General features: G+C 46.3%; 1 protein-coding gene across 3 annotated transcripts in view; it reads right to left on the reverse strand.

Annotated features, from left to right (window-relative positions):
* Cnnm1 (cyclin and CBS domain divalent metal cation transport mediator 1) overlaps positions 1-15,790 on the reverse strand; it is a 59,427-nt gene that overhangs the window by 23,298 nt on the left and 20,339 nt on the right. For 2 of the 3 annotated variants that reach the window (XR_009057563.1, XM_057777612.1), the window contains exons 2-7: positions 11,344-11,487; positions 8,494-8,634; positions 7,057-7,226; positions 5,042-5,141; positions 4,532-4,579; positions 454-516 (exon numbers count right to left, since the gene is read on the reverse strand). Coding sequence is in view for 2 of the 3 variants with exons in the window: in XM_057777612.1 (XP_057633595.1) it covers positions 454-516; positions 4,532-4,579; positions 5,042-5,141; positions 7,057-7,226; positions 8,494-8,634; positions 11,344-11,487 (666 nt within the window). In the remaining variant the exon portion in view is untranslated. The remainder of the gene's footprint in view (positions 1-453; positions 517-4,531; positions 4,580-5,041; positions 5,142-7,056; positions 7,227-8,493; positions 8,635-11,343; positions 11,488-15,790) is intronic. The other variant, XM_057777613.1, reaches the window with a different exon arrangement.

The following is a 15,790-nucleotide window of genomic DNA, read 5'->3' on the forward strand; positions in this document are numbered from 1 at the left end:
CTTTGCATGAGCAGAACCACAGGAAATGCACCTATCCCTCAGTAGATTGCTAGGAAGAGGGGGATGGGTTAGCAGCTTAGCTAACTACATGGTAGAAAAAGAGGTGGTAGGGATGTAGGACAGCGTTCCATTATTTCCTCCTACTTTTCTCCTTCTGTACTTTTTATCCCTCTATTCTGCAGAGTCAAATTATATGGAAGAACTCGCACTAGTCCATACCGCAGCCATTATTCCGGGCACATACACAAATATATCCTGGCAGGAAAATTCCTAACTGACGTTGCTGGACCAGCCTGCTATGCAAATGAGTGTTATCTGTGTGATGCCTATGCCTTAGTCATTGGAGTGCCCGTGGGCAGGGGCCAGGTCTCATGCAGGACAGTGAGGGACATCAGATGCCTCCTGCTAACCCCACTGGATCTACAGAGACCCGAGATTCTCATGCATGTTTACCTGGGGAGCCTGCCAGAGAGTCCCCTCTGCTGAAGGCGAAGGTACGAGACACAGAGACGGGCACTAAAGAGTCGGAGGGAGGGGGGCAAGGACATGTGAGTAGCAAAGGGGATAAACACAAAAGAAGAGAGACAAAGAGCAAAATGGGTGAGACAGTCTGTCCCTGGTTCTTCACAATATCACATTTCTTGGCAAAAAGTAAACCTTGCTTCAGAAAGCACAGGAATTGTGTGTTTACGAAGTCACCCTCCAGAGAGACAAAATAAAATGAACCGAAGGTCCCCTGAAAGGATGCAATAATCTCAGTGGGACTCACAGATGCCAGTGACTGGCACAGCCGGTGCCCTTGGAGGGAACACTTAAGTAGCTTTTTCTCTGAGTGCCCACCTCCAGCAAATCTGCCAGAGCCCAGCACTGTCCCCTGCCCTCCGCTCTCCCAGCTGTCTCATGTAGCCTGCTCATACAGGAGAGCCCTTGGGCAGACATTCAGAGGTCAGGAAGCCAGGTGCATGCTACTGGGAGGGCATCCGCTAGGAGGCTAGATCCCGCCTGGGCTACCAGGTGACGCTGTATTATATGGCCCAGTGCTGGTGAGGACCCGGGCATGGCTAGGGGCTGCAGGCAAAGGCAGAGCAGGATTCTAGTAGTTCAACTGTGAGTCAACTTTATCAATCAGATCACAGTTACTTCCTAGAAATCACAAGCATTCCGAAGCACCTCTCTTTCTCTTCTTCTCTTTTCTCCTCCCTTTTTTCTTTCCCCAGAGTAAGAAATGGTGGCAGCCATCATTCGGGCCTCGGTGGAGCAGATTGTACAGGACTCCAGTTCTTCCCTCATATTAATCCTGATGCACTGCTCTACATAGGATGTCTGTCTCTCTTAGCTGGCCGTTCTCAGAATCCCTTCCCAGGACCCAGGTGAAACTGATCTCCAGGCACACTGAAACAGGCGGTGTTTGCAGCTTTCTCTTCTGTACACAGATTTGATCTGAAATTATCTATCCATGCAGGCCAAAAGGAGGGGATTTTTGTTTGCTTGTTGTTTAACCTATCTGATAACCATTTGTTCTGTCATAGGATGTTAACGAGTGTTTGGACAGGCCTCTGTTCTGAGACACACTGGGATGAGAGAGTCCCATTCTCCAGTTCTTTCTAAATTAATGTCCACTCTGCTAAGCAGGCTCGTTCTCCCCACTGTCTACCTCTGTGTGCTCCTGTTCTACCTGAGCTCTTGTGAGGCTCTTCTAGAAAACCAGGCTCCCTCGCCATGGGTTTCTGGGGTTCCTGGCAATCACTATCAAGGCAAGGAATCGAGTGTGAGCCTGGCGCTGTGGCATGCCTTTAATTCCAGCATTCGGGAGACAGAGGCACACAGATCTTTGTGAGTTTTGATCTCCATAGCAAGTTCTAGGCTAGTCAGGCTACATAAAAGAGGGGTGGTGGTGGGCGGAGTGTGGATTGGGGTCCCTGTGCTCCAGTCAGAAACACTTGGGAGAATTCTTTGTAACTTCAAGTTAAACTCCGAGGCACAGGTCACAGGTGTCCCTACAAACACATCAGCTCACTTCCACCTCAATGACTGAATAAGGCTAAGTAAGGGTCTTGTAGGGTCAAAGTCCTGCAGGAGTTTCCTCCCTGATGTTCTTGGTCAGTAAAAAGTGGAGCTGGGTGCCCCTGAGCCTTGACTTCAGCACCAATTTAGGGAACAACCATGGGGCATGGGTGAACTTTGCAGTTAGTCCACACTTCACTCAGGAGGAAGAACTCGATGGAGGATGGACAGCAGCTCTTTCCCCCTACTGGTCAATGATATTTATCTTTCCTGAATAAATATGTATAAGACTCAGAAGCATGGGAAAGGAAAAAGAATTTAATGCTTCCCTTTAATTAGTTAAATTGAATGCAAAATATAATGACTAATGTATATGAAGATGCCGTGATAAAGCCCATTATTTTGTACCTTGACTTGAAAAAAATTAATAAAATAGCCGAGTGGTGGTGGTACACGCCTTTAATCCCAGCACTCAGGAGGCAGAGGCAGGTGGATCTCTGTGAGTTCGAAGCCAGCCTGGTCTACAAAGTGACTTCCAGGACAGCTAGGGCTGTTACACAGAGAAACTCTGTCTTGAAAAACCAAAAATGATAATAAGAATAAAAAATAAAATAAAATATGCATAAAAAGGCAACTATTGCAAGCTTACTCTTTTTTCACTGATAAAGTGAAGGATTCTTGATAGAACTAGACCCCGAGGAGGCCAGATAACACCTTCTTACGCAAAACTGTTTTTACATTTGTTGGCATTTATTTGTGTGTATGTGGGTGGGTGGTGTGCCACAACATGTGGGCAAAAGTCAGGGATCTCCTTTTTCAATGAGGGCTCGGGGATCAAACTCAGCCACCAGACTCAGTGGCAGGTGTCCCTCGCTGCTGAGCTGTCCTGCTGGCCTTCTTTGAAAGAAAAGTCATATGAAGTAGGGAAGGGAGAGGGGTTGGGAGACTCATGAAGCTCTCTCTTGATTTTCTCAGGGCTCTTTTTGAAGAACTGGAACAGAGTCAGCATTTCCAGGTGGCATCTTAGGGTGCTAGAGCAGCCTCTACTGTGTCACATGGGTACCTCCTTCCCTGGTCCTGGGAGCTGTCTCTCATCTGTTCACCTCTCTATACTGAGCCCTGGTATCTCTTTTATCAACCTTGCTTGACAGTCATTGGCTGACATAAATACCATACTACATCAGTTTTTCCTTCTGTCTTTCCTTCCTCCCTCCCTCCCTCCCTCCCTTCCTCCCTCCCTTCCTTCCTTTCTTTTTTTTAAACAGATATCCTTATACAAGTTCTATGTCCCTGGGGAGAACAAATACTTAAGACTTCATTTCAGCCATCTGGTGGGCTAGGAATTAAAATGACACGGTAAGCTATTCTATCATTTCCATAGAACAATTGCATTCCGAAACATGGATCTAAACTCTATCCATTGTGCTGTGAGAACTAGTCAGGACACAGGAGTGGTCCTGTCTAGGTAAGTCATCAGCTGGCTGGGTGATATGGAACAAATTACTTCTCTACCTCTTCTTATTAAAAACTTAATTAATAAACTTTTTTATTTACCTGTTTTTGTGGTGCTGGGATTTGAACTCAGGGCATTGCCCATGCTAGACAACTACTTGACCACTGCTCTATATGCCTAGCCCTGTTTTTCATTCTGAAGTGACATCTACCTTGCTCTGTTCTTGGGATATCAAGCTCCAAAGTCCTCTGATAAATTTCAATATATGACACTATTGGAAATCTCTTTTATGATAAAAGGAAATATCCCATTTGTATTAAAGTGGCCACCATAGTGCAAAATTTAACCAATGAATTTAAAGGAAATCTAGAGAAAATTCTTGCTGGATCACATTTACATCACAATAGAAGCCATGCCTTCTACCCGCAAACACATCAACTCTGCACAGAAAACAGCAAGAAGGTACAGCACAGAAGGGCAGATCAAGCCAGCCGTCAGCCCTGTGCCAGCCCCCACCCCCGGGCAGCATGCAGGGCCAGCTGGCAGCCACCTCTTCCCCAACCGGAGAGGTTGCAAGCAAGGAAAGAGCAGTAGCTAAGTAGCAGATTGCACCAGCCTTGGTTTACAACACGGAATGCCACAGTCACGTTGCCTGAGGACAAACATTACAGACAAAATCCCAGCGCTCCAGGTAAAGGCCAGGGATGAATGATCACTGCAGGGAAGGGAAGACTGGGCCATCGCCAGAGCACATAGATCAGCTGCTTGCATTTCTTAGCAGGTGGCAACTCATGGTGCTGGCAGCCACAGCACACACCTCCCCTCCTCTACTTCCATTTATCACTTGGGTGTGAACAGAGAAGCCACAGCTCACATTCCAGCCACACACCACTTAAGCCTCCATGCTCTGTGGGTACCTGGTGGGAGGCCCTGTTCCTGGCAGAGTACTGCAAAGAGGCTGCCAGCATTTGTGTTAGCCCTGCCCAAGTTCAAATAGCTTGGCTCAGGGTCCCAAAGTGGGCTGAGGCAGGACCATGATGGGGAAGACCAGGAAGGGGTTTGAAGGATACATACGAAAGACAGAGGATCCGGCCAGACTTCCAACCTTCCGCACGTCATTATCTAAGGACAGAAGGACGCAGTGGGGTTCAGAAGTAATTCAGAAAACATAACTTCTTATGGGAATCTCCACTTCCACTCCACCCCAGCACCAATTAACCCTGCGGAAATCAGGCAATCAAACGGGGGTAGGGGAGAGGGGTAAAAAGTGAAACCACTGTCTTTCCATACTGAAGAATACATTCTCCACCCCAACATTGCTATGTAATTGCTTTTTCCTCTCCCAACTCAATTTTCTTCCTCTTATTTAAAAAACTAAACAAAACCTGACTAGAAAGTTATTTTTATGTTCATCTGGCATGAAGGAAGCCAGATCCGAGGAAGTTAAACAGCTTATCTGGAGGGTCTTTAACAGGAGTCAGAAGAGCAAACGGCTTGAGCCTAGATTTTTCTTGGTGATCCTCACTGAAGCAGTAATAAACTCTGATAAACCCTGATTAAACTCAGGCTTGGGGACTGGAATACCTGAGCAAGCCGAGGTCATGATGGCAGGAACACCGTAGTAGGTAAAGGCTCCATTCTCAAAGCGAAGGCCTTCCTTGCCAACCTCCACTTCCACTTTACCCTGGAGAAAGAAAGTGTGCGGAGGCTGTGAGGGGCACTTCCAGGGTTCATTTCCACGCACACCCCATGTGCTTTTCTGTGTGTGACAAGAGGACCCCCATTCTCACAGGGCAGTATTCATCCCACCCTGGTTTACAGGACAGGACCTCCCACCTGAGAAGCCCTCTGCAGCGAACTCACTGCTGTCAATCCTAGGGTAGCAAGCACCTGGGTACGAACAACCACACTTTCCGGACACACGGTGTTTCCAGAACACAGGTCTAAAGCACCAGCTAAGCCGGAGCCCTGTGAACAGCTTCACTGACTTGGTCCCGATGAGACCATTTCCAAGCCTGGATGAGACAGAATCTGATCTCATTGAACTCATCATTGGTGACAGTGACAATCAGTAGGAGAGTGTATAGCCACATCCACGCATTTGATACTGTTGTGTGTACCGTGTGGACACTTTCTGTCAGCCCCTCAGCTTCACAGAATACGTAATGTTTTTATGTCTCTTGGACAGATGCATTGATTCAGGCTCAGAGAGGTTAATTGCCTTGGCCAAGGTTTGTTAGCAATTGGAAAGGATGACATTTTAAAGGCAAATCTTTCTAATTCCTGAGCCTGCCTACCTTTCTTCCACGTTTTGTTCCCTTCAGCTTTCTATTTGAAAATTTTTGTTAAACATAAGAAGAAGGCTTGCGGCCGGGCGGTGGTGGCGCACGCCTTTAATCCCAGCACTCGGGAGGCAGAGGCAGGCGGATCTCTGTGAGTTCGAGACCAGCCTGGTCTACAAGAGCTAGTTCCAGGACAGGCTCCAAAAACACAGAGAAACCCTGTCTCGAAAAAAACAAAACAAAAAAAAACAACAAAAGAAGAAGGCTTGCATGTGCCCTTGCGTTATAATAACATATATTGTTATATAAACAACAACAACACACACACGAACAGGGTCCATCTCCATTTCTCACAGTGAAGAAAGTGGCCCCACATTTTGGGGAAGGACAATCACCTTACTGAGGTTATTTGGAATGATATATATATATAACACAAATCGCAATTCTGGAAGGACAGACTGAAGTGGACTGTAACAAACAGAGGCTATTTCTAACTAATGAGATCTTCACTGAGATCTTAAAACCATCACTACTGGGAAGAGACATGGAGCCAGTGACAGGGCTTACGGTGGGGACCAAGACAGCTGTGCTCTTCCCAAGTGGTTCTGCATAACCCAAACCCAATATGTAGATCAAAATTTCTTAAAACTCAGAGCTATCCTCCTGCCTCTGCTTCTTGAGTGCTGGAATTACAGGCCTGTGAAACCATGCCCAGCTTTGATACCTACTTAAGATAGGCCTGATCAGATATCCAGGGTAGCGAGTAGCTTTATGAATGTCCTGGGAAAGTGTGATTTCTTTCATGCAGTCATTGCCTCCCTTCCTGACCCTCTTCAGAGAAAGATGTTTCAGGGAACCACAAAGAGTGAAACACAGTGGATGAACCACATGCTCCACGTGCTCCAGGAGGCAGAGCGAGGACCAGCGTGGACACCAGAGAAGCTCAGATTCAGGCCGACCGAAGAGAGGTTTTAACTAGAATCATCTGCATCCCAGGAGGCAGCAGGGAATACCCAAGCAGATCCCTGGAAATATCAGGATTCCACAGGACTCTTTCTGTTCAGAAGCAGAAAGCCGTACTGAATATACACACCCCTCACTGACTCACAAACATGCCTGAGTGCTCAGATGAAAGACCACCAAAGAAACTATGGCTCCCAAGATACCATTCTTTCATGCCCGTGGCCTTCCTGTGCGTAATGCAGGATACCTACCTCACTGGTACCACTCCCTAGGCATCTTGCATTGAGAGGGGACAGCCACGGTCATTCCCCTTTACCCTGCAGATCTTTGGAAGTTCCCTGACCTTGCACCCACCTGTAAAAGCAACACAAAATAGTCCACGGGGCGGCTGCGCTGGTAGAGGTAATGTTCTGGGGCTTTCTTATTTCTCTCGTCAAACTTCAGCTCCTGGATCACATTGGGATGCTTCAGTAGCCGGAGCAGGATCTTCTCCGAAAGGTAGAGAGACTTAAAGGGCTCCACTTCTAGAAGGCAGCAGGGGTTGGTGGTGGATGTCAGCACTTCTACACCTCCCCATTCCAGCAGCAAATGCTGGAAGGAGGCAAGTGCAGCAACTGGAGGTTCATCTAGAACAAGCACCCTAAGGAGGTCAGGGTTCTGTAAATTCCTTGGATTGAGGAATTTTAGTCCCCAGTGTGCACCTTGGAGCCTTCTGGGGATGACTGCAGCCTCACTAGCATCTCAGGAAAAACAGGTCACCCGTTAGGAAATGTCAGTTTTGCTATGAATTTTCTCCTTGTCTTTATTTAGAGTTGGAGCTGGGCAACTAAGTCACGGACACAACAAGGTCTTTAATTTTACAGTAGATGACACACAGAAAACTGAGTCTGGTTTATTTGCTTTACATTCACCTGCTGGATGAATTAAATCCCAAATCAATGGAGACAGGTAATTATCTAAATAATAAGCTGTCAATAATGTAAAATACCATTTATCATACTTAACCATTAATAGATGTTATATATTGATATATTGATATTTGCAGTATAATACTAGGCAGACAAAGTTTTCTTTGCTTTGGGAAATTGTTCTATGATGTAAAGAAATTTATATTCAAAACAAGATTCCAAGTTGAAAGCTCTACTGTAGGGAGGCTCTATCTTATATTTGCCCACTTTTTAGCACCTGGAACTAGCTAGCACTCGTTATACCCTCAATAAATAGATATTATATTAGCTAAAAATGGGACGTAGTGATGGATTGATCATTCTAGGTCAGCATATTAATTAGGGCCGAATGAAATCAGAGAGTTCAAAGGCAAATGCTGCACAAAAAGGAGTCCGACCCTTCCCCTGCTTCTTTCCAAAGGTACCAGGATTTCCAACCCCAGTTCTCAAGTTTGTGAACTCCTAGTTCACAGGCCTATCTGACGCCCGGAGGGGATGGAAAGGCTTGTTGCTTGCTAGGATAATGCTCTTCCTTCTGGGACAAATGCCCTGGGGCACCCAGATCCCAGCAGGTTAGCCTCAGGCTCCAGTAAGCAGAGGAAATGAAGTTCCACGGTGCTTTCCTTAGCCCTTTTCTGGTGGAAAGGAGAACACTCACTTCCTCTCACCAACACAGCATGGGAGCCTGGGTCTTACCAGGTCACACCACAGGAGGCAGCCTTGTGGTTCTCAGTGCCAGGGGCACACAGGAGAGGGGATGGAGGCTATTAAAATATGTGGTACCTGATGTTACCCCAGGTTCTACTAGAAGTGCTAGGGTAGGGAGTGGGCGGGGCAGGTCTACCTGTGGCCATGAAGCGGTGTGTGGCGAGCAATAGCTGTGGCGAGATCTTCACTCTGATCTCTGAGTCCGAGAGCTTGAACAGAGAGAAGTCATGCCGCCTCCGCTCCCGGTGTGGGACCCTCTGCTTTTTCCGATTGTCAGCTATAGGGGCACAGGGGAAAGATGACACTCAGAATCATTATTGGCCTGTGGAGGTTTACACAGATTCTGTGGGACCCCATACATCCTGCAGTGCCAACTGTAGGAGGGAGGTACAATCGACTCTCTCCCAGGAGGAGGCGGCAGGCAGCAGATGGTTTGGCATTGTTTGTGCTTAGGTGGTCGATGAACAGGGGAAGAGCTGCCTGGGCGTTCCTATCTAGGCTGGTTCCCTTACCTGATGGCTGTGCAGACTCTCTATGCATCAGCATTTGTGATTGTTTCAATCTATACAAGAGAGCTATGGTATTTAGTAGCTTTTCTACCCATGTAGTTATTGCAAGACCTCGAGAGGCAACTATACATGGCAGCGTTCATACAAAGTCATGCAAACATGATCTGCTAGTATTCTTGGCATTAAGGGGTTTGGGGTTTCTCCCTCTGTCATCTTCCATCCTTCAGAGCTGGGCTCACACAGTCTCTTTCCTGTGGGCTTAAGTCATGCTGTGAGAGGTTCCTAAGGAATGTCACTGCTACCACTCATAATTCTGCTTTTCCTCTGGAGAAAGAATCATAGGAAATACAAGGGAAAAGAAGAGGAAGGGGTAAGAATGAATATCTACTTTCTAAAAGCCGGTTATTCAGGTGAGAACTCTGCAGAGCCTGGAACCTCAATGTTTATTGCTTTTCAGAAGGAAAAGCCTGCATAGGATACACATGTAGAGACACGCATTTATGTACAAATGCACATGCATATGTGTACACATATACATTGAATTTTTATAAGTGGAGGAAGCGTTTACTTTGACCATTTCTTTTTTGCTTTCCCTGAGTGTTAAAAAAAAAAATCAAAAATGCTAACCCACCTCATCTGTGCTGAGGGGAGGAGGAAAGTGATGTGTCTCTGTTCTCAGCCTGGAAAACAATAGGGCTGCAGGGCCTTGTGATGCAAGTAGACCAGATACACTAGGGACCAACAGACTGCGTCCTCACGGCAGGAAACCAGGACCCCAGAATCTAGCTTCTTTGTCTCCTGCTCTTGCTCTCTTTGCTTGGAGCTGGCTTCATTCGGGCCTTTGGATTTTCTTCCATCTACACAGCTCTCGTGGGCCTGTCTTTGACTCTGCGCCTTGGCAGGCACCTGGTTCTGCCTCAACACTATTTTTGCTCTTTTGGAGAAGGTGGAGAGATTCCAACCCAGGTGTTCAGATTGGGTAAGAAGTCTCAGTCATGTTAGAAGAAACAGCAGTGTTCTGGGCTCCTCTGCCTTTTCATGGCTCTTGACAAATCAAGTTATGAGTTTCTTTACAGGGAATGGGATCCCCTGGCCCTTTCTTCTAAAAAGAGCCTCATCCAGAAAATGAGCATCAAGCAGAGATTAAGGACCCATTTTCTGTGCTCTCATCCGCGAGCGGCCCTCTGATTGATACGACACATTTGCTTATGTGTCTGTCAGCATGTCATTAACCTTTCCTAGTAGAGATAGCCCTATGATCTCTCCATTACCTTGATTTTAACAGTGGGTATTTGAAGCATTCGGGTCATTTAAATCCATACCCCAGGAAGAGACTACTCATTTAGCCTGTCACCAACTACTAATACTTTAGTGCAAAGGTCCTTATCATTTTACATTCAGAGATCCCTGGGAATTCTAGAGCAAGAGCGATGGGCAGAGAAAAAGAAGGGAGCCTGGAACTGGAGAGATCCTTTCTGAGCTCCGCCTTGTTTGGAAAAGCTCAGTACAGGTCCCTGAGGGGAGGGGCTGTGACACTCAGCTTATTCTTGTTAAGGGCTGGCCCATGTTCTAGATTTGATCTTTTCTTGGCCCAAAGGTACCACTGCCATATGGTAGCAAAGCTTTTCGCTGTGAGGAACCAGTTTCTGGAAGACTGCTCTGGCCAACTGAGGCTGCTGACCTCAAATGAGTTACCCCTGGGAAGGGCAGGGGATGGCTACCTTAGGAGACGAAACTCTGAGGAGGAAACATTTCCTGGCCAGAGACTCCCCTGGGTTTAGATAACACCCCAGTTCCATAGACAAAGCAAGGCCTTGTACTGTTGGAAAACAAAGTTTTGATAAGGCTCCTGAGTCTAAAACTGCCCGTCACTACTGAGTAGTCCATACTGTTTCTGAGGGGTGTAGGGAGAGGAAGATCCCGAAATAGAAACAGGAATAGGAGTCACACAGGGACACGATCCAGGGGGCAGGAAGGAGAGTGGGGAACTCAATGGGGCTGCTTAAAGGCATGAGGGACAAGAACAGTATCCAGCAAGGACCATTTAAGTTTTTGACTTGGGCAAAGGGCAATGCCATGACGGTGTTCATTGCTCATTGGTGGGTTGGGTGTGAGTGGAATTCCAAGGGGAGCTGGGCTCTATGTAGACAAAGAACCAACATGAGAACCCATGGGCCTCCTCTTGGGCACAATGTATTTCCCTTAGTCTTTTTTTCCTCCCATTTGAAGGCTAGGCTATCTTTTCCCAGTTCTGACTGTGTTCAGGAAAGTTTCCTTCTGATAACCTTGTGCCAGCATGTTCTCAATGACTCAGGATGATCTGAACCAGGGTATCTTGCCGTGCTAGGGCTGGGTAGAGGTAGATGATGCACACCGGTGCACATACTTGCCTTGACACCCTCTGATGCACTCCTGGGGATTCCCCAAGGGCACACACTTACTGTAGAGGTAGTTAGCTGACCCCCAAGGGCACTTACTATAGAGGTCAGTTTCATCCAGGATCTCTGACTTGATGATCTCTTCTATGATGTCCTCCAGGGTGACAATGCCCATCACCTCATAGAAAGGGTCCCCTTCGCCTTCATTGTTCACTCTCTGGACAATGGCCAGGTGAGACTTTCCTGGAGAACCAATGAAATCGTAGTTAAGCATTTTCAGAGAATTCCGTTTGTGAGAAAAACAATACAAAGATATTATCCGACCAATACCAGAACTGAACTTACCCCAGAATCACCTGAAAATAGGAAATTTGTGTGCACGCCTGATACTTAGAAGAAATAGAGTTGTGTATTGCTCAGTGATAGGGACGGGTTCTCAGACCTGAACTATTAGTCAGTTTCATCGTGTGACTACTGCAGAGTACGCTTGCGCTAGCTAGTTTACTGTCAACTTGACACAAACTAGAGCCATCAGAGAAAAGGGAACCTTAACTGAGAAAAAGCCTCTGAAAGACCAGGCTGTAGGGTCTTTGTAGGCAAGCCTGTAGGGCGTTTTCTTTATTAGCGATTGACGGAGGAGGGACCAGCCCATTGTGATTGGTGCCACCTCTGGGCTGGTGGTCCTGGGTTCTATAACAAAGCAGGTTGTGCAAGCCAGCAAGCAGCACCCCTCCATTGCCTCTGCATCAGTTCCTGACTCCAGGTTCCTGCCCTGAGCTCCTGCCTGCCTTCTCACAATGGAATGTGATACGTAAGCCAAACAAACCCTTTCCTCCTTAACTTGCTTTGGGTCATGGCGTTTCATCATAGCAATAGAAATCCTAAGATGTACTTATGCAAACTAAGATGGTTATGACATCCCTAGATGACAATTTTAAGAGGACCATTCTACACATTTTATTGCTGGCCATTACATCACCATGTAGCACTTGAATATATTTTATAATTTTAATTGGTACATAGATTGGACACACTTATATAGTACAGTGTGACATTTGGGGACATTTACATAATGTATAATGGTCAGATCAAGGTAATTCACGTGTTTACCACCTTGAGCCTCATTGTGTCTTTGCTTCGGGTCCATGTACACTAGCTGTTTTGAAACACATCGTTCATCGTTGCCAAGTGTGGATACCGTACCGTATTCTGAGCCATTAGAAGCAACTCTATCTACCTCACCACTGCATCTGCTGGTCCCCCTCTCTCTCGTTCCTCCACCCACCTCTCCTTTCTCCTGAAAACTGTCTATATCTGCTTCTTTTTTTAGGAAAGCCATTGAACATATCCACACCCGGTTACATTTTTTTCTTTGAACTTTCACACATTAATAAGCATAAAGCTGGAGGAGACTGAATAACCTAACTGAAAGAGCAATGTGGGGGAAGAATTCCCTGCTTAAGTCACACTAGTTGCTGCTTTGGGGCAAATTATTTAACTTCCACTGAGTTGCCATCTCTCACGTGGAATCAGGGACTAGCAAAGTGTGGTGATTCCAAAACAAGGCTGCCAAATTTCTGCAACTACCTCCATGTAAGAGCATGGGACCTGAACCTGGGATGGGTTGTGACTACTTGAACCAATAACACTTAACGGTGTCCCGAGGCTGGGTGATAAAAGGCAACAACTTCTGCTGTAGAGACCTTGTGAGAAGGTCTGACTATCCTGAGGCTGCCGTGGTGTGAGAAGCCACCTTGAAAGTGGGTGCTACACACACAGTTGATCCAGCCTTTCTTGTCTTCTCTAGCAGCGGCCTGGGCACAGCAGAGCAAAGTCATCCCTGTTATACCTTTCTTAGGGCCTGGTTCATAGATGCCATTAGCATAATAAAATGGAGATTGTTTTTTACCTGTTTTCAGGGGTGTCTCGTTAGCAATCATATAACTAGAATAACGAGCGCCCATGAAGTGGCCATGCAGCTGGTGGCTATGTCTAAAGGCTTTGTAAACTGTAAAGCGGTAGAGGCAGGTGAGACTGTCATCTTGATTATCAACTTGGCTGGATTGAGAAACATCTGGGAAGTTATTAAGCACACTTCTGGGAAAATCTATGAAGGCATTTGCAGGAAGGATTAACAGAAGGAGGAAGATCCACTCTGAATGCCTGTGGCACCACCAACATGTCTCAGATATCCCAGATGGGATAGCAGGGAAGAAGAAGAAAGCCTGCATCCACAACATTCTCTCTCTGCTTCCTGGCCGCCATGATGGGAGCTGCTCTTTCTCCTGTAACCATGCCTCCCCACGGGGACAGGACGAAACTATGAACCAAACAGATCCTTCGTTGTTTAAGTTAAATACTAGGAACTTGTCACAGAGACGAACATTCTAAGATTGCAGGGATTTTGTTTTTATTGCCTAACGACTTAGCAGCTGCTAACATTTATCGAGCTCTTACTACATGCCAGACATTATCCCCAACACTCGACACCCGCCAAGTTATTTAATCCTCAAAGAGCCCCGAGGTGAGGAGCAGCGTTACACTCACTGTGCACTGAAGTGAGGCACGAGTCGGGTTAGTGATAGGCCTCAGGTTGCACAGTCTAAAATGGCAGAGCTAAACTGCAGCCCAGGAGCAGCTTCAGTCCTAACCTAAGGCCGTCCCTTTCCCCCTTTTCTCCTGATAGAATTGGATCTAGGGGTTCACATGTGCTAGGCGAGCACTCTATTGATGAGCTACATCCCCAAACCCCATTATTTTGAGGTTAGATATATATTCCCTTTTATTATTTATAATACCTTATACAAAGAAAACACAGTGTTATTGAGTACTGAGGGCATGCTGACAGGAAAATCGATTTATACATGCCCAGTTCATATGTAATCTCCTTACTCCCCCTCTTTCTCTGCTCCCCTTCTCCCTCCCAGTAATTTCTCTTTCCCTTTCTTGTGTCTTCAGTTCTCAAATGAATTGAAAACACAGCGACTATCATTTTGCAACTTTTCTGACTTGTTTGTTAGGGATGAGAACAACGGAGGGTGTGTTGTAACTGCTTTCTAAGTTTTGCAGGGGTTGACTTAGAAGTTTAGCTCATGTTAAAAAGACTGTACATAAGCGCAGTGCAAAATATTTTTCCTAGACATCTTCATACACAATTCAGAGGCCTATTTTGACTGTAAACATGTGTGTGTGTGTGTGTGTGTGTGTGTGAGTGAGTGATAGAGAGAGAGAGAGAGAGAGAGAGAGAGAGAGAGAGAGAGAGAGAGAGAGTCTTTATCTACTGACTTATTCTCTATCATTTCCAATCTTGGTTACTTAAATGGTGCTGCAGTGAACAAGGGGCTCAGCTATCTTTTGGAGGTCCAAACTCCATATTTAAAAAAAATTATTTTGAGACAAGGTCTCACCAAGTTATGCAGGCTAGTCTTGAACTTGTGATGTTCCTGCCTTCTGACAAACTGTGATTATTATGGGCCTTTGCTGTTAGGCCTGGCTGAAGTATTTCTAACAGCCCTCCTTCATGTCAAGTGTGTCTCCTTTTATAGTGCAGACCCAATTCCTGTTTCTAAAATGCAAACCTGCGTGGTTCCTTTTTCTTAGCTACAAGACATTTCTAAGGAGAAAATCTGAGGGACTGGCTCAGATGAGTTGGCCTTGGAAAAGACCCCCAGCAGCTTTTGCTTGCTTATTGCTAAAAGTATTATTTAAGAATAAAACGAGGCAGTCAGTTCTCCAGAAGCATAATTAACTATTTAATTTTCCTGCTGCGGTGAGAAAACACTTGCAAAAACAACTCAAGGGAAAAGGGGTTTATTTCCCCTCACTGTTTGAGTTCCAGCTCATCAAGGTGGGGAAGTAACAGCAGTGGGACCTGGGGGACCAGTGCATCCTTGGTCAAGAAGCAAAGAAAGACGCCTTCTGCATTTAGCTCACTTTCCATTCTACACAGTTCAGGATCCCAGCCTGGGGAATGGTGCCACCCATAGGTGATTCTGCCCACTCCCACCAACCCAATCAAGATAAACCCTCATAGGTAACCCTAGAGGCCCATCTCCTGGGTAATTCCACATTTCATCAATTGGCAATTGGGTTTAACAACACCGCTATCAAAATTTAAAGACACAGACACTCCTTGGGATTTGAAGTGGAAATGAAATTTGAAAGACAGTATTTTTTACCAACCATGAATGGTCTCTAAAATTTCCCTGCCTTCTCCCTAAGCCTGTACATTGAGACTCTTCCCAGTATTTGATCTGCTGTGCTACACACCACCGTCAGCAGCCTGCCCTCTGGGCCTTCCAGACAAATCCCACTTCCTAAGTTTCTGCCCTGCACCCTGCCTAAGAGCTCACAGTGTGACCTTTCCCTACCCCATCTCTGCTGGCCCTTCAGGTTACAGCTTCAGGAGAAGTCATCCCAGACTGACCCCATTCTGAATCAGAACCCATCTCCTGCTGCCTTGGGCTCTGAAGCCGTTGGCACCACTGCAGCTCCCTGCTTCTTGTAGCTAGTGGCTTGTGTTGTCCTGCATGAATGTAACTCTCTC

This window comes from Chionomys nivalis, chromosome 8, assembly GCF_950005125.1.
Source record: "Chionomys nivalis chromosome 8, mChiNiv1.1, whole genome shotgun sequence".
Classification (NCBI taxonomy): domain Eukaryota; kingdom Metazoa; phylum Chordata; class Mammalia; order Rodentia; family Cricetidae; genus Chionomys; species Chionomys nivalis.